The sequence below is a fragment of the Anabas testudineus genome, chromosome 6 (genome assembly GCF_900324465.2).
Source record: "Anabas testudineus chromosome 6, fAnaTes1.2, whole genome shotgun sequence".
In the NCBI taxonomy this organism is placed as follows: Eukaryota; Metazoa; Chordata; class Actinopteri; order Anabantiformes; family Anabantidae; genus Anabas; species Anabas testudineus.
Window position 1 is genome coordinate 421,746 of NC_046615.1, and position 19,268 is coordinate 441,013.

At 38.9% G+C, this 19,268-nt stretch overlaps 2 protein-coding genes across 6 annotated transcripts in view; both read right to left on the bottom strand.

Annotated features, from left to right (window-relative positions):
- Positions 1-723: 723 nt before the first annotated feature.
- Positions 724-14,384, bottom strand: ctcf (CCCTC-binding factor (zinc finger protein)). Its single transcript, XM_026365541.1, has 17 exons — positions 14,080-14,384; positions 11,959-11,990; positions 9,066-9,246; positions 8,827-8,972; positions 8,552-8,671; positions 8,186-8,365; positions 7,817-8,032; positions 7,537-7,699; positions 6,719-6,889; positions 6,426-6,559; positions 5,925-6,045; positions 5,521-5,670; positions 5,279-5,439; positions 4,759-4,941; positions 4,514-4,646; positions 4,066-4,296; positions 724-3,261 (listed from the first exon to the last, which is right to left on the bottom strand). Exons 3-17 carry the CDS (start codon positions 9,232-9,234, stop codon positions 3,014-3,016), a joined length of 2,526 nt encoding a protein of 841 aa, XP_026221326.1. The 5' UTR covers positions 9,235-9,246; positions 11,959-11,990; positions 14,080-14,384; the 3' UTR covers positions 724-3,013.
- Positions 14,385-15,092: 708 nt separating this feature from the next.
- ripor1 (RHO family interacting cell polarization regulator 1) overlaps positions 15,093-19,268 on the bottom strand; it is a 49,568-nt gene continuing 45,392 nt past the window's right edge. For all 5 annotated transcript variants that reach the window (XM_026365537.1, XM_026365539.1, XM_026365536.1 and 2 more), the window contains one exon: positions 15,093-19,168. In XM_026365537.1, coding sequence (XP_026221322.1) covers positions 19,071-19,168 — 98 coding nt within the window. In that variant the 3' untranslated portion in view covers positions 15,093-19,070. The remainder of the gene's footprint in view (positions 19,169-19,268) is intronic.

Consider the following 19,268-nt stretch of genomic DNA (forward strand, 5'->3'; position numbering starts at 1 on the left):
TGGTCCGAAAGGTGGTACAGCAGTGTCAGGCTGTACATACTGGAGGAGGTTTTTTTTTTAATGTCCTCTCTGTGTTTGGCTTCCTTCACTGTTTCTCCATTATGTTTCAACAATTAACAGTCTCACTGTCTCTGCTGCTGAGATGTAACCCTTTCGCATGATGCTACCCCCATCACACTTCACCACAAGTGAGGTGGATTCCTACAGGTAACTCAGCTTGCTCCAGAGATTTTTTTTTTTTGAGAACTGGACAGTTGTGGGGTCACAGTTACCTTTGACCACTGAAATCTTATCCGTTTATCCTTGAGTCCAGGCTCATGTCCATCCATAAATTATTCTAATTGCTTTTCCTGTAAAGGGTCACGGGGTGTTGAAGCCACAGCTTTTATTAAGCAAGAGGCAGGTTGCAAGCCTATCACAATGCTGAAGTATAGAGACAGAAAACCAAACACACTCACACTGACACAATTTAGATTCACCAGTTAATTAGAGACAAATATCCAAAGGAAATCAGTGATCAGATTTGAATCAAGGTCCTTGTAGCTGTGAGGTTCTGCCACCACCACAACATCATGCGACCCCTAAGTGGATATATGAGCCAAATCTTAAGACATCCCCTTAAGGCAGTCCTGAGGTATTGCATTTACAAGTAACACCAGCCAGTCATGTCCCAATAATTGTGCTCATTTACACAACTGTGTGGCTAAGAAAATAATGCAGTCATAGGCCCATCAGGATGATTTTATTTTTCCCATCAGCTGTACAATGTATAGGCTTCACAAATGACAACTTTCATCTGTTTTCTTGGTCTTAAAACAGGGATGTGTTTAAAACTCTAAATCTTTAAACTGTTAAAGTATGTCTTCAAACAAGTAATGCATAAACAATGCCATCGTTATGACAATGGCCAGTCATTTTTCCATCCATCTATCGGCAGAAAAAAAAAAAAAACATGATAGATTAAAGAGCTTTTTTCTCCCACAGCATCACAGTCACAGAATGGATGTTTCTCAATGATTCTCACTTATGTTACAGTGTCACTTTTATGTTTGAATACTGATTTCTGCCCATCAGTACCTTGGCACTAATATATCTCTGTGATCACACCCTGGTATTTAATGACACTGGGCATCTTACCGATGTTATGTTACAGGGGAGATTGTTCTACTAACAAAAGGTCTTGCTGTAACAAAATGAAGGCCACATAATATTACCTGTGAGCAAACTGTCATTGTGAAAGTGACGTAAGTTTCACACCTGCTCTAACAATGAAGATCTTCATAATGACAAATAAACTATTTGGACCATGAAGATTCCTTTTTGTTCTCTCTTTACACAAGCAATTTTTATACTGGGCTTTTGTAAATGAGAATTAGAGATAACTGCTTTGGAGAGATCGTAGAGGCCTTAAATTGAGGACATATCTTACTATCAGCTATGAACTGAACCAACTAGTACAGACACCCTGTGGCAGCCGAAAATGGACAGAAAGCAAAGAGTAACAGTATCAAAATAGTTCAGATTGGTTTGGTTGGTTAAAAGGGGCTCAACTTGGTAAGGAAACCAGGATTGACAGGGCAATTTGCAAACTACCTTTGTCTGATCCCGGTATGACATGAATGTCTTTTAACTGGCGTATCCCAAAAAACAGCAAAAGATTCCATTTAGGGATTTAAAATGCATATTTACATAAAAAAAAACCACCTTTCACAACTGGTGGTTAATGATTATCGTAGGCGAGGGAGGTGACAATCTGATCTCTCATAACATTTTCAAGCAGAGTATGAACTTGCACATGACTACATTTAAGTGGATAATAAAGAGTGACTGATACTAGACATAATTCCATGTTAACTGAAATATTTGGAATGTTCACGATCATAACTAAAATACAACATTTTACAAATCAGGATTATCTGTATTTTCACCAACCATCAGGGGTCATTCTGTTTATGTAAGAGTAAACCATGTGCTCTTTCCTTTAACTAGAAGGAAGAGGCATTTTAATGATGACAAATATCTTCCAGCAGTGATGAGAAAAACAGGAAATAGCTGACTAACTTGGTTTCTGGAAACTAATAGACTGCTACCTCAAATATTTAATTTATATGCGCTGAGGGCAGGTTTCCAATAGGGACGGCAATGTGGGCATTATTCTGATTATCTAAAAGTCTTAAGTTAAACTGAAACTATCTTCCTCTGTCCATTTGCCCATGTTTATAGGTTTATTCTGTTAACTTTCTTTTGTAAGCCTTTGTTTTTATGTCCAAACAGCCAACTAATAACATCACACCATGGACAATGAAAACATATAGACCATATTACTGAGAGCAAGTGGTATCTCAGAGGCAAAAGGACCATACTAAATCTTCATTAGGAAAACTACAGTTAGATCTAAATATACACACACAAAAGTTAAGACCTGGAATTTGCAAAACTGGCTTAGTTGCAAAACTAGTAGGGCAGCAGAAAATCTAAATCAAAATTAAGATCAAATGCATCTTTGTGGTAGAGCTAGACACAAAAAGGAGAGACGTTTTTGGCAGAACATAACTGCAAGGTATGTGGGCAGGGACTGACACAGGATGTGGTTTTGGGTACAAACAAGTAGCAAAAAACAGAATTCATAGACATTCACACTAAAGAAAAAAAAACACTTAATAGCAGAGAGCAAACTGTTGATAACTATATATGATGTGGGAGGTAATATAGGTGTGTACTGTGTGATCTGGTATTGCATGTGTGTGTGCTTGTGTGACCCACAAACATCAGTATGCAGGTTGATATGCATGGATATGAAGTTATAGTAACAGTAGTAGTATTTACATGCAGCTTCCCTTCTTTCTGTATGGTTGTTTCAGCTGTCACCGTTTTTGCTGCCATTTCAACAGTAGCAAAAACACTGCCATTAAAAACACACAGATGAGGTGAAGGGCAAGAATGCGGAAATGGTAATGTATGTTTGCCAATTTTGGACGTAGTCCGGCTACATTTGTGTGGCTGAATGCTGTGTTCACCGGTCCATCATGCTAAGAATCATCTCTGGTGTCAGATCCCCGTTGGCAGAAGCAGTTGCCGTTTCCTCGTTCACAGCCAACTCAACAGTCTCTACCCCGTCCCCATCTAGCCCCACCCCCTCCACTGTCAGGGCCACTCCCTGCTCCAGAGAAGTTGCTGTAGAAGTGTCGGCCTCCTCCTTCTTCACAATAATGTTCTCCACTGCTCCAGTGCTCTCATCCTCCACCTGAATGATGGCAGCAGCTAGAAGCACAATGACAAACTTTAGTGCTGTAATCAGAAGTTATAGGAATAACACGTAGCGCAGGGGGAGAAAAATAATAATAAATCAGACTCAATAAAATTAAAAGTGAGGTCCATAAGTGACACAATTTTTACTATTTTGCTATGTTCATCCGAAACACATGCATGATTTATACTTCTTCTGTTCTGACACCTACCACCTAAAACAAACAAGCAAGGTTAATGCCTCAAATTAACTGCCTCAATAGGTAGAGCAGTTGTCTGCCAATCACAGGATTGGTGGTTCGATTCCTGGCTGCCCTGTCACATGACAAAGTGTCCTTGGGCAAGATACTGAGTCCCAAGTTGCCCCTGGTGAGTCAGGTCAGCTGCATAGCAGCTCTGCCATCGGTGTGTGAATGTGTGTGTGCTTCTGTGTGTGAATGGGTTAATGACACGCAGTGTAAAGCGCTTTGAGTACCAGCTAGGTAGAAAAGTGCAGACCATTTACCATTTACAATGTGTACACCTGAACTGAGGACTGTAGTGTATCTATTCTCTAACATGCAATAACATCTGTCACTGACATTTCTGAAAGTTGTTTGCTGATAAAACTCATTTTGTTCAGGAAAAGAAAAACACTGTAAATTTTTGTCAAACTGTCACTGGAGCAGTCTTACCATGCAATCACAATAAACATAGATTATTATAAATTTGTTAGCTGTAGTGTATACACATTTAAAGTACCTAAAGTATACATGCGATATCCTGACAGAACACTTTAACTACTGTTCAGTCAAGTGAATTTCTTGAAAGTGTCCTCACCAGATGTCTTTGCAGTCACCTTGACTGACTTGCTGGGTGTTGGAGGCTTGGGGGTGTTCTTTGGAGGTCGCCCTCGCTTCCTCTTGACTGGTGGCTCATCGGGGGCTGGTACAGGGATGGCAGCAGGGGCCTGGTCCAGTTCCATGCTTTCTGACTCATCTTCTTCCTGTAGCAGTGATTCTTCCTCACCATCACCCTCCTCTTCATCATCCAGTTCAGCGTGATCCTCCTCTGAACGATGCAGATATAAAACAGTTAGATGTCATATAAACTAATCACAGCTGAGTATCATATACCCCTTTTCCACTCAGCTAGTGTTAGGGATGGTTCTGGTTCTTAGACTGTTTTCAAGTTGAACCAAGTTTGAACCAGCACCAGCCCAGAACTAGCACCAAATCAGTGTAGGTCGAAAAGGGGTAAGGCATACAGTCATAAGTGAAATTTTCACCACTGTCATCGTCATCTCTTCTGCTCCTCATCTTCCTCTTTCTTCCTCTCTTCCCTTTCTTTGGGATAGGAGCTCCATTTTCTGTATCTTCCACCTCACCGCTGCAGTTCTCAGCGTGGCGAGCCATTGTGTTCTACAAGAACACATGTATATTTATAATATAATGTATAATGTGTGAGTCTTAGTTCAAACACTGTAACAGTTCATTTAAGGTGTCTGAAAGCTACAAAGAGAAGTGCCCATACCCTCCGAGTGAAGGTTTTGCTACACTTGGGGCAGACAAATACTGTGGGAACAAAGTTGGGGTCATGGTAGCGTTTGAAGTGCATGTCAAGCAGCTGCTTCTGTCTGAAGGTCTTCTCACACTGGCTGCAGGCGTATGGTTTTTCTCCTGTGTGGGTTCGACGATGCATCACCATGTGACGTTCCTGGACAGAGCATTATGGGACACATCACATTTACAAAGCCCATGCTATATATCGGTTCCAAATATATTTGCAAGGCCCTATGGATGGCAAAGTTAAACTGTCAAAAACATCAACAGGACAAATGTCATTTTATATGTTCATGATCTACAGACAATGAATGCTGATACCTAATGACTCTAATAAAGCTTTTCTTCTTGTTCCAAAAGCAGGTAAACATTTCACGCATACAGAAAAACAGTATAACTTCTACCATCTAACATGATAAAGGTGATAACTCCTTGCTTCAATGTGTGGTAACCATACATATCAGTACACAATGTTATTTGTGAGCACAGACCTGGCGACAGCAGTAGTCACACATGTCACATTTGAACCTCTTCTCATTCTTATGGGACTTTTGATGTTGGATCAGAGCATAGCGCTCATGGAAGACGGCATCGCAGTAACGACACTTCTTGCCAGTCTCAATAAACGAATGCTGCTTACGAAGATGGACCCCTAGAGATGCATAGAGTAACCAAATGAAAACAAAGCTTGGGAATGGAAGAAAATGACAAAGTAACCGTGTCTGTGCATTACCCAAATCGCTCTTGCGCGCTATGACAGTATCACAGTGTGGACAATGGAATTTGGCGACATTCTCTGTGTGTTTCTGTAGAATGTGCATCTTCATGGTTCCACTCTGGGTGAATCGGGCATGGCATATGTAACACTCATAAGGTTTCTCTCCTGTGAAGAGGAATATCACTGTTAATATTCCCAATGTTTCAAATTTATTAGAATTATAAACGATTATAAAAGATAACAAAAACCCTTAGGCTAAAGAATGTATAAATCATCCAAAATTTAAAGATTTTGACTCATTTAATTTAAAACAAATGAAAACTATAGTTTTGGAAAATAAATAGTTCAAATTGATAGGTCACTTTGTCCTCTTGGACCATCTTATACATGCAGAAGAGTAGATTATAAGTCATTTTTACCTGAGTGCGTCCTCATGTGTCTCTTCAGCTTGTATGTGTCTCTGCTTGCATAGCTGCAAAGACTGCACTGGAATGGGCGTTCACCGGTGTGGGAACGAATGTGACGCTTTAATTTGCTAACCTACATAAATACAAAAATGTACAGTTACATCGCAGAGCAATACAATAGAACAGTATTTTTGTATGTCATCTGTAACTGAAGCTACTGTGTTAAAATTTTACCAGGGGTATGAGAGGAATTGCAATTTCAATTCTCTGTATGTACTCTACATGTAGTAAAATTGACAATAAAGTAGACTTTAACTTTTTTTTCCTGAATTGAAGATTTGATTAACCAGTTCGGCACATGTAATTTAAATTCCTTCCTCCAAAGCTGTTAGTTAAAGTACTGTCAATTTATTCTTTACTCTTGTTCATTCCTGGATAAGTGGATGTGGATGTAGATTTAGTCTTTGAGCTAAACTTTAAAAAGAACATAATGCAGACAGAAGCTTGTCTTACCTCCACACTAGCATAGTCACACATAGAGCATTTAAAAGGTTTCTCGTGAGTATGTTTGTAGCGACGGTGACGAACTAGCTCTCCACTGGTCACAAAAGCCATATCACAGTCTGTGCATTTATGTGGACGAGTTCCTGAACAAGCAAGCAAAAACAAACACTTTTTAGGAAATTGTTGCATTGCCAAAAAAATAAAAACAAACAACAACAAAAAATTCTTCAGTCTCCTCTTTCACTGCAACTTTTTCTTTTTAGTGTATTTTTATTTCATTTAGGATGCGCGTAACTGTATACCTGTGTGTGTATTGAGATGGTTTCTTAGCAGGGTGACTGTCCTGAAAGCTCTTCCACACAAATGACATTTGTGAGGTCTCTCATCAGTATGGCTCTTCATGTGTCTGTCCAGGTTGGAACGTCGTGGGCACGTGTAGCTGCACAACTCACATTGAAATGTCTTCTTCACACCTAACATTTAATAAAACTGCATCACACAACAGTAGGTATCTGAACATACAACACATATGTACATACATATGTATATACTATATATATGTACATACTACAAATTACATCTGCAGCATAAATAAGTACTCTGCACATGTAAAACGAATAGTAATCATGCTGGTCTTCAAACTGATTTTCATAAAAGACAACAAAATAATGTAACTGTTTGACCACAATACAAATCCACTTAAAAGTCATAGGCAAGAATATTGCATTACTACCTAACAAAACTGACCTGAATTATTTGTGGGTTTTATTACTTTCTGCCCACTCAACTCTGCCGTGGTGAAAAAAATAAAAAAAACAACAACACAAGCTTACACACATCACTGTCTATTTCTGTAGGCAGTGGGCTGTGGACAGCGACAAATCAGGTCCATCTTTACTCTCCAATTTACACCCTAATCTGACACACGTAACTGTCATATATTCTGCAATACAGATTTGAGTTTGTAAATATTAAAATTTGTCAGAAAAGGGACTATAGATTAAATATCTGTATTTCTGCTGTGGTTAGGACCAACGTGACTCGTTAATTTCTTTTTAAAACATTACAAACACAACAAGTGGCTCCACAATGTCAACCTCATTATACAGCAGTGTCTCACCCTTCTTCTTGATCTTCGTGGGTTTGGGTGGTTTCATGTTGCCCACCACTTTTTCAGCATTGACCTCAGACAGAAGACCCTCTTGCTGTTCTTCTTCAAAGTCATAGACACTAACATCCATGTCCTTATCTCCTTCAGCATAACGCAGACGACTCTTCTTACCCTGGACAAACAGCAAGTCATTAGAGCCTATCATCAACTGCTAACAATTTATCATTTTCATTATTTATATCACCTGTCAAGATAAGATAAGAGCCTTCCATTCCCAAAACTACTTTACCTTTTTGGTCTTCTTTAATGCTCCAGTTGGAGGTTGATAGTCTGGGTCTTTTGTCCAGTTTGGATCATCATTTGCAGGTTGAATGGGCTCATCTTCAACTTCCTCCAGCAGCTGGTTCCCCACATCCTCATCTTCCTCCTCTTCAGCATGGGCTTCTCCTCCCTCCTCTTCCTGCTCCACTGTTTCCACCTCCCCATTAGCACCAACCTTAACAACCTATACATTAAATGCAAAATTTTAGTCAGCTAATCTCAATTTGATATAAATAACCATATTTGAGTGACACAGCTGATAACTGCTAAATGATGTAGTCACACATTCGAGTTATATGCCTAAGTTAAAGCCTGACCAATGAGCATGTATATGTACCTGAAAGCCCTCGGGCAGCGGTAGTGTGTGGCATATTACTGGATCTCCGTCCTTTGGTATAGCAGTGGTGTCTACAAAGGTGCCTTGCTGCAGAGCCTCAACAGTGGTGGCAGAAACAGGCACCTGGACCAGTTGGAGCTCACCCAGGCCCAAAGCTGCCTGCTCTTCCATGTTTACCACCTGAGGACAAAGAGAAACTGCAGGTTTGGGAAATCTACAGGACATGTATTAAGACATATGAATTACTTCTGAGTATTTATAAAACATCTGATTGGTTACAGAATCCAGCATCCACTATAAAAGAATAAAATATCACTAAATGATGCTGCTATGTGAGGTTACTTCGAAAGACCACATGACACATGCCTGCAGTGTGATGATCTGAGTCTGGTCCACTGTTGTTACAGTTGCTTGATGTGCAGCACCTGCTACACCTCCAACAACACCCACAGTTGCTGATGATCCTCCTACTGCACCATCTATAACCTAGAAATCAGCTTTACTTTAAGCAGTGTCAGATAAAAGTTTTCAGTGTGAAGAAACACACTGGTATACACGACTGCTGATGTCATTTCTACAACTTGAGTAATATCTGCACAATCCTCACTCCAAGTACAAATTCAAAGCTACAGTGAACTTACCTCAGTCTTCATCTGCAACAAAGTAGGATCTAGTGAGTCCATAACCATCATTTCAACCCCTGCTCCACCTTCCACACCCACCCCAACACCAGCACTGATCAGTTGCTGCTGTGCCTGGGTGGTTGCTACCATTCCTGTCCCATGACCTGAAACACAACATTGCTTGTAAATAAAACATTTGATGACCTGTAAAGTTCTGTGCTCTTTTAACCATTTGAATGTGGAATAATAATAAAAACCTTGTTCCAGGATATTTCCATCTTGTTCCTCTACTACACCTCCAGCTTCTGCTGCTTGCTGAAGGAGATCAGCAACCATGGCGTCCTGACTGTGAACAGCCTGGATGGAGCGAAAGTCTTTGGTGGGGACTTCCACCACCCCCACACCTTCTGTTGGCCCTCCGTCCATGTTGGGTCGAAACTACAATTTGGTGTTGTAGAAAGAAACATTTAATAGTGTGTTAAATAACCTCAACGCATTTTAAGCCATCCACTAGAAGCCTGCTTGTCAGAGATAATCAATCTTACACAGTGAAGAATATGCAAATATTCCCTGGAGTTCAACACAAAACAGTAGTCATGCACCAATCGACTGGCTGTAGACAGGAATCACCCCAATATAACTAATTATATGCCAATCATAGTTACAAGCATGTTTGTTCACGTCTTGCACTAGAGTGCAGTGGATCAGTGAGAATATGTGTTCATTTTGTTCACCTGCTCTAGTCCCCAGCTCAAAGCCCTCATTCTCGGTTGGGCTATGGCTAAGTTAAGGACTTTACGGTTTGTTAATGTGGGAGGTGAAATTCATTAATTAGAAATATTACTTATAAAATATTATATTATGCAAAATCCACTTCTTTCTTCATCTTGTAAAAGACATCATTTTGAGAGTTAGAGTCTCAGGGGCACATACCCTACTCAGGCTAGGCCCAAAAAATGCACACAACAACCCAGACAGTGCTCCCTTGTTTGATGTATGGATGAACACAGAGGGTTCTCTTCTCACTCCCATCCTCTGATTATCTGAACTGATTTATTTGCTTTTGACAAAGCCATCCTGACTGAGTACAAAGCAGTTTATGTGTGTGCATGTGTGAAATTCCAAAAAAGACAGAAAAAAACAGAAAAAAAAACTATTTTGCTGCATGTATACTTGGATTTCTAGTAACAAAGTCACTTGAGTGCGTGTAAAAACACTGACTGTTACAAACACTGAGTGTTTTGTCTTGTTTATTTACTGTGTTAGCTTGTTAAATCTAGCCACATTAGCTGCACAGTAATGCTACGGCGCTAATGTGGAGCAGAAGAACATTTTTGGGATAGACATTCAGGATGTCCTAGAGACACTGTGTGAGACTTTAAAAACTATTTTATGGCAGTAGTGGATTGTATTGTGCTAAAGTAGCATGTTTATCTGACGATTATAACTACAGTTAAGTTTGTTGTAATTTGTCATGTCAGTGTTTTTTTGTCTTTGTTTGTTTGTATGTTTTTTTATTCATTCATGGTCCTGAAACATCACAGACATGTCTACTAAGAGACGGAAGCTCAACCTCATAAAACCCGCTCATGTTTGAGAGGGACGTGACCGGTCTGCATGTTTTCAGACTTGCTGCTCACTATGATCTACACATCATTGAGGATTCCCAGACATCCAGGTGAAGTTTAGTCATGGTTAGTCAGGGGGTTCTTCGTTAGGTCTGAACGTTTCACTACCAACTTCTTCAGTCTAAAGATAGTTTGTTAGAGACCACATGTTTAGGCTCCAGGGTGGTTCCACTTAACCCCTGGCCTGAATAGGCTCGTTTTAGGTGAAACAATAGAAGGGGAGGTTGTGAAGAATGTAACAGTCACTCCTCTGCCAACCCCTCGTACCCCCTAAAGTGGGCCATTAGGTGTGTCCAACCTGGTGCAGGTGTGAATTGGGCCTAACCTTTCTGGGGATTGATAGGATTGATTAAAACAGCATGATAAATAGGAGACAGGTTTTGTCCAAGGCCTCCACATCTTTGGAGACGCTTTGACCTAACAAGAAGGAAGTCCAGTTGCCATGACTCAACTTCCAGGTATGATCTACATCGTTTTTTAGCATTAAAAGGCACATTTTGGGAACTCCAGTGACAATTTCTAACCCCAAAAAGAGGTATAAGGTTTTTACATAAAATTACAAAAGCAGTAGCTTCAAAATACACCGAAAGCACCACAACACACAATGGTCAGGTGGTGAATCCATAACAGTAAATCATATGTTATTCCAAAAAATGCTGTTCAGGGGGAACTGTACTTGTTTTAAGTTATTGAAGATTTTTCATATTCCACCCAAAAGGCAACTGATAAAGACTGATGAAGACAAAACATCTTCAAGAAATTAAAGCAAGTCCAGTTGCCACTGGAAGGCATTTTTTTTGGATAACTTTGACTTGGATGACCAAGATGACTTCACAGATGTCCATCTATCTACCAAGACAGTAATGCTGTAAAATATACAATATCTTCCTTTGAACTGCAGAGCAGTAAAAGTAACAAAACTGTACCTAAATACATTGAGTAAACGTATTAAGCTACTTATTGCCACTTGTATATAGACAAGAAATACACTACCAAAAGAAAAAAGCAACAGCCGGCACAGCCACAAATGTTTCAAATATCGCAAAGCACTAGATGGTTACATTGTAGAGGTTTGTCCAATGCAGAAGACATTCAACTAGCCAAGAGAAGTGGGGAACAGAGGACGAATAAACAACAGTCATAGATTTCTATACTTCTGTTCTATACGTTTACAACACATCAACCCTTCACAAACATTTGACCTATTTGTTTGGTAAAAAGGTGTTGAAGGAACATCTGTGTTGAGGGACCTACTAATGTTACCTGGAGTAACAAGGAAAAAATTACTGTTTTCATAATAAGTGCTGCAATGTTGTACAGATGATCTCCCTTTTTCTTTGTTGCTGAATGCCCTGAGCTTTGTTGAATCAACTGTCTGCTACCTCACTGTCCCTGACATCCTGGGGAAAGAGGGACATGTTACACAGTACACTATCACAATTACATATTTCCAACTCTTTCACAGGGTATGTAACAGTCCACATATCTCTGATGGTGTTAAATGTTCAAGACACAAGCTTACCTGAGAGCTCAGGTTGCTACCCAACTGAAAACCTGAAAGAGGGGAAAGAGGTTGCATCATCACACACTATTCCACTATAACAACTAAAAGTATTGTTTTTACTGGCAATATTAGAGTCTCAATTTCAGTGCGGACACACAATTTTAATGATTCCCACAAATGCCACAAAATATACTGAAATAAAAAAAAAAAAAAAAAAACAACGATGGAAACCAAGCAAAGAAACCATTGACTGGCCACTTGACTTGCTCGACACACTTTTAAGTGACTGAGCCACTAGGCCAGTGCTTGTGTTGAACAGGGTTAGTTTCATTTTCAGTGAAGTTTGGAGGGACTTTGCTGGCTGTAAAAATTATGCGGCATCACTCATTCAGAAAATGTGCAGCTTTTTGTTATTCACATGCATTCACCGGAAAAATCTACCAAAGGGAAAACTTTTACAGGACAATGGAAAAACTCCGCTAGACTCTGTCTACTTAATTCTGATTGGCACCCTGCATCATAACAACACTACCGCAATCTTTACGGTCCGTAAGGTTTAGCAATAAAGGTGCATTTGCTTAAATCCTACATTGGCACTTAACCAAACTAATAAAAATTGCTAAACCATTACTGATTCTCCCTTTTCCAACAAGTAGTCTGCACGTAGAAGACTGTACTGGTTATTTCAAACCTACGTTAATATTCTGTCAAACAGTGATTGGGCTCTAGTCCAGTAGTAACTGTATTTACTCAAATTGTTTAAAAACAGCAGATTGAAGCCCTAGAGAACCAAATACAAACTACTTGATACATATAAGGTGTACTGTCAAGTAATGTAACAGCTACATAGTCATGTCTGTAACAGTGCCCAACATGATTGCAGATTCTCATGTACTCTATGTTGCTAAATAGGTGGTGGTTGTAGAGGCTCTGGTGTAGGCCTTCAGAGACCCTTTGACTTATGATACAGCAAATTTACCACGAGGCAATGATGTAGAGCACCCAGTAGGGCAGCTGTCGCCTCCTTGCACAGCATTTATATGGACGTATTTTTTGTAGCTCTCCAAGCCCAGTCGTAGAGGGAGCTCTCTGCTTAATATATATCTGTGGCTATGAGGCTCTAGGTGGGCTTAGAATAAGAGACAAGCGGGCGGCCGGTGCAACAACAACAACTGCCAATTCCGACCACGGCAAAATGACAGAAAACAGAAGAGAAGCATAACACTTGATCATGGGATATGGCATGTATTGGGTAATCACAAATCGTAATGTTATATTCGGTCAATCAAAAACAGTGGCCGCTGGTCATAACGTTAGAGGATCGTTTTGTGTGAAAGCCTCGACATTCTGCCTTCCGCATTGGCCTTAATGTTAGTTTCGTGTGTGTATAATTGTTAAGTCCGGTTACATTACTTCGCTACCAGAACAACTAACAAGCCTGGCCTTAATTCCACTAGCTAACAGTGCATGCGACAAATAAGTGCCAATGTGATGAAACGAAGTGCTCTGGTCATGTTTGATGATTTCTAGCGCTTCCAACGCTTTTAAACGTAACGTTAACAGGGACATTGGGTGGGGAAGGGCCTTGAATCTGGGCAAGCCTAGCTGGCTAGCTAGAGCCAGTCCGACATCAATTTCTTAACATAGAGATCCCGTTCAACGCTGCAATGTTAAGTAAAACGCGACGCGATCGCCCTTTTGTAGTTCTGTACTTTAATCGTGCAAGTCGGAATGTCCTAAATGTCCCAAAATGTTACATATTTGACGTTACGTTAAGCTAACATTAGCCATGGGCGATAACTTAAACCCGCCAGTTTCCATGTCGTCAAGGCTGAAAAGACAAGAGACAAAGAAGGGAGAAAATGGACGCCTTGGCCTAAACTCTTCAACCAAATCGACAAAGTAATCGTAACTTATCCTCGACGGTATTTTCAAGTATATCTGTGAAATACATCAGGTGCGTATACATTAATTACAACTTCAGTTATTTAAACGTTTTTTGACGGTTTTTTCAATAACGATAGAGGGAGACAAACACTCTCCGACGAGCTGCCCGGACCCAGAGCCCCATCGTGACACCTAGAGGCCGATTAAAGATCCTGCAAACTCCCCCTTGTCAGAAAAGTAGTGATACTTTACCTGTTTTAGTGTGTTTATCCTCCTGTTTAACTCGGTCGAAAGCACCTAATGTCTGCTACAAAGTTTACCAAGCTTATAAGAAATGCAGAACTCTTCGCAGTTTGTTTTAATCCCTCTACCGCTTTAGCAGAGTAGCCTCTGCCACAAAATGGCAGTTGGGATCTCAGTGCGCGTGTGCGGCCGCTGGGGGGTGGTGTCGAAGCTATTGCAGACACCGTGATTGGCCAGGAGGGGCGCCCCGTTGGAATACATGGAAGCCCATTTATCAGCAGTGGGACTGCTTAACATGAAGTTCACCATCCGAATGTCGACGTCTACTGTCATACTGTAAATATATATATTGCATACGAGTGTAAATCTTTGATGTAAATAACATTTATTTAAAATAAAGCGTTCTGTTTTAAAAGATGCGTGATGCCATGGCAAATGAGTAGCCTATAAGTGATTAATATGCAGATTTTGATTTGCTGTAGGCCTGTAAGATTGAGTGCATGTGTGTAAACTTAAGATTAAGTGCAATAATAATCAAAGTGACATCCAATAGACAAACATACGTATTCTGCGCTAAAGGAAGTTTTTAATTAATTTGAATATTCACTGTTATTTTTCAGTGCATAATTTAGCCTGACACCTGTTATGATCCTTGTTATTTTTTTCTATATCTGAGCTTAAAACATTCCAGTGAACCAGCTGTTGTTAATAAATGTCAGCAAAATTAGATATTTTCTATTATTCATTCAGCCAGCTCAATAAGTCATACACTACATCTGTTTAGTGTAGATGGAAAGTGGTTTACATTTACATTTATTGGTTTTACAACCTAACTCCTTCTTTCAAAGCATAAATGTTGTAGAAGTTAAAGAAGTAGAAAATCTAATAATGCCCTTACATAGCCTAAAACAACAGTCTGACAACATTCACAATTCAAAAAGGTCAAATGTCAGTTTGTCATTTGTATTGTAATGCTTGAGCAGATCACAGTATAATTTAAAAAAAAACAGTGTACGCTTAGACAATATTGAACACATTTTTAATAGTTTGTTTATATTTGACACCAGAATGCCTGGATATACACTTCGAAGAACAAAAAACATTTGGTTTTTATCAGGCTTGTTTAAAAATATGTATAATGTGTTACAGTTGTTTCTCACTGCTTCACACTCTCTTCATTCTTAAATAAACTATGTCATCTAGTAGGTCTTATCTTATCTCTGTTACTATAAACCTCCAAGGCACTTAATCACTGTGGAATGCTTCATAGGTGCAGAGGTAAAGCTGCAGATTGTTGTACTACAGAAACTAATAATGGTAAATACATTGCATACAGTGTTAGCCAATATATATACAAACAATGTGACATTGAAATAATTACTTGTTGCTTTCAAGAAATATGCAAATTCGATTTTTATAGAGGATTAGGAAAATTAGGTTTAATTAATGTGGAAAATATATATTGACTTTTTTTTTCTCAAGTTATAGTGATTTTAATCGGTTTTCTTAAATTAATATGAATATTCTGTCTTTATAGGTTATAAGTCAAACATGTATTTCTTGGCATGGTCCTGATCCTCTATCAAAAAGTTAAAGTTACATCCTTACAACCTGCTTCCTTGTGTGGTTAGGTGGAAGCAGATTCTCAATACACTTTAGTTTTGATAAGAACATCTAGGCCAATCTAAGGGGTGTAAACTGGGTTGGCACTTTAAAAATGAACCTGAACCTAAATTCTTAAAGACATTAGCTGTATCCCATGTGCATACTCTAATTCTAACTACAGCTTTGAACAAGTAATATGTTCACAAATTAGAGAAGAGAGGTACAGCTAAATTTGCCTGCAGTCAAACTACTATTGCTACAATTTTGTCTTATGTTGAGTAAGAGGTGTTACACACACACACACACACACACAACAATTCTGGCTAGTGGTAAAAGATGAACAGATAAAACACAGAATCTACAATCATACAAGTATCTGTGAGACTATAGGAAGGCACACCTGCACACCTTTGTTGACCATGTTAGCATGCTATTGGTTATAGACCAGAGGTCAAACTGAAACTTGACCTGATGATGGCACTGGAGGAGTAGTCAGTGAACCACCTAAACTATTACATTTTATCTTGGTGGGAATATGAATTTCTAAACCAAATTTTAAGGATCTGTCAGTTTTGTATGAACATTTATTAATCTAGATTAAAGTGACTGAATGACATACTGGTGGCTTCAGAAAGTAAGACAGAGGACAACAAAGAACTAAAGTCACTGAGGCCAGACATTAAACTGGATGACTATAAAGAGAAGACTGTATGATGCTTCAGTATTCAGTGTGACTTTTTTTTTTTTTTACTTTCTTGATCCCCTCGGGTAAATTGCAGTTGGACAGCTGCCAGACAGTACATATCGGCATTACTATGGGTTTTCAATGCCTTGGAGAACAGCTTGGCAAGTAGCAGGCAGGAACCAGGAATCAAACCACTCACCCTGGGGTTTGTAGACAACTAGTATATGATCTACTGCCGCCCATAAAGGCACTGCTGGGATTCAAACCCAGGATCTCCTGTTTACTAGACAGTTTACTAGTTTACTAGACTTTAACCAACTAATCCACAGCGCACACTAACACTTGTCACTTCCTTAGAAATAGTAATACTGTTTAAAGACTGAAGAATGTTTTCAACCAATAACAAACACATGCTTAAGTTTGGTAATCCTCCATTGTGTAGTCGCACACTGTGCTGGTTATCTTAAATTTACAGAACTCATCAGAATGTTAACATAAACATATTAAACAACTTGTATTATGTATTGTTAGGTCTTCAGTTTTATTATCTGGTGAGTGCAATGTGCTTATTTTTGAATATGTTCAAGAGCATTAAAAAATACTGAATTGGCTGTTTGATAATTTATGATTTCTAGTACAAATCTAGTTGTATTCCTGTTACACTCATTCATAAAATGACAATGAATAACACAAATAAATGTCACCATATTGTTTCTGAAAGCCAGAAATCTTCCAGTGATTCACTTTCTGACATACTGCTGTTACTGATTACATTTCAATTGGACTGATTCCAGACAGGATGAACCTACAGTATCTCAACTCAGTAATTTGTTTTTACGCAAGACAAAGTCTTAGCAACGTCACAACAGTCTGCACAGGGTGTAATGCCAAAATATATATGCTCAATGGGAATGTCACCCCATATACAGTACGTCAGTGGTACAGTTAAGTGCCACAGTGCTTGGTTGAAAAAATTAATGATGACACTAAACTTAACACTAAAAATACATCTCATTAAATAAAGTTTACACATACAAGTAAGGACTGATGGTCATAAACAATTTACAGTTACATGATAATAAATTTTAGTGGTATATAACCAGATTATACATTTCTGTAAAAAATAAGATCATCATTTTAAAGAATAAGTGAAGTTTAGAAACAACAACCTTTCAGAATTACAGTGTGTGTTTAATAGTCTTAACTGTCCTTAATTAGCATAAATATCTGTGAGAGACTGAATTAAAGGCTTATATGTTTATCTATTTAACTGGAATACATTTCACAGTTAATAAGCAACAGTGTTGCAGATAGAAATCAAGTCTACCAGTTGAAACATACTTCTGGCTGTAGCTCTTTGAGCTAGTGTATTTACAGTTTTCTTACGTAGGCCACAATACAAGGTCCTGCGTCCCACAGTGAAGGCCTACCTGCACACCTATCATAATTTTTTGAAGGATGGCAGCTTCACTGTCAGATTTATAAACATGTGCATATAATTCACCCATACATCAACTAAACCGCTTTTCCTGCTCCGGAGGGCCAGGAGGTGATCCCAGCTATGAAAAAGAAGTGGGGTACACTTTGGACAGGCTATCTATCACAGGATCACTGGCCTGATACAGAGAGACAAACAACCATTCATGCTCACATTTACATTGAACCATGTAGCTGTGAGGAAAGGTCATTCTGCTAACCGGCATGCTGAGTGAAACATATTTTCAGTTATCGCTCAGCTTAGTTTTGTAATATCACCTTCTGCAGTGTCATTGTCAAGTACTTATTTTCCACAGCATCCTCATTGCAGACATGTATGTTTTCACATATATGTGTAGATGGACATCATATGTTTATAGTATAGAATATTAATCATATATTTAATCACTACTTATCACAAATGTTTAGCCAATAATGCAATGGTAAACCTGCTGATTCATGTACCCACTTAAGATGTTGATATCAAAATTACAAGAAACTAAAAGTGTTGGTCTTTGGTGTTAAGGTTATAAAAATTGAAATTATTAAAGTTTGTCTAGTCAGGCATCCTCGGCTTTGGAGCTGTATATCTCCAGAATTCAGTTTACCCAATGCCCAATGTTTTTGCTTTTTGTTTTTGTTGCCTGCTGTTCTTTTCTCTCTCCTCTTTCCACTCACCTCAACTGGTCGAGGCAGATGGCCGCCCACCCTGAGACTGGTTCTGCTGGAGGTTTCCTTCTCTAAAGAAGGTTTTTCCTCTCCACTGTTGCCTAAAGCTTTCTCAAATGTGAATGTTGGGTTATATAATAACCGATCAATTGTATAAAAAATTGTATAATTTTTTTATTTACAATTATACTTATAGTAAGGTCTTAAACATTACTCTGTAAAGTGTAAACTTTAAAACTGATTTTCTCCCAGCAGTTACAGTAGTTTGTAGTACAGCAGATACAGTTGATAAACAGAAACTGCTGTGTTTGTAGCTTACTGACTTTAAATATTTGCCCAGTGTTAAACAGAGTCACTGTCCTTGATGTGCATATTGTTGTATCCTGTGTCTATACTGTGAATTACACATGCTGTGTGTTTATGTAGTAATAATGGGATAAAACAGCATACAGTATATTCCTATGACATTGTATCAAAGCCTTGTAAGAAAGCAGTCTTCATATAGTGTTTTGCTAACTGTCTGAATTTGTTGCAACCCAGTTTGTATGTTTGTGTGTGTGCTCTGTTAGAAAGCTGTGCTGGCCATGCTTCCTGGAGTGAAGAGTCTCGGTATGCTGTTCTGAGATATTTCCACATGTCTGTGGGCCATCTTCCCCTCCTCACCTGTTCCACACAAGATAAAATGGAGAAAGTAAAAAAAAAACAGAAAAAAAAAAAACTTCACCCTCTAATTTATTAATCATCTACACATTTCTGTTGGACG

What these genes read in the sequence shown, in the direction of transcription:
- ctcf (XM_026365541.1), bottom strand. Translation starts at nt 9,234, where the DNA reads ATGGACGGAGGGCCAACAGAAGGTGTGGGGGTGGTGGAAGTCCCCACC. An exon ending in CTCAGATCATCACACTGCAG is followed by an intron (nt 8,366 to 8,551) that starts GCATGTGTCATG and finishes CTTTGTCCTCAG; the next exon opens with GTGGTAAACATGGAAGAGCA. An exon ending in AAGAGATGACGATGACAGTG is followed by an intron (nt 4,297 to 4,513) that starts GTGAAAATTTCA and finishes TGCATCGTTCAG; the next exon opens with AGGAGGATCACGCTGAACTG.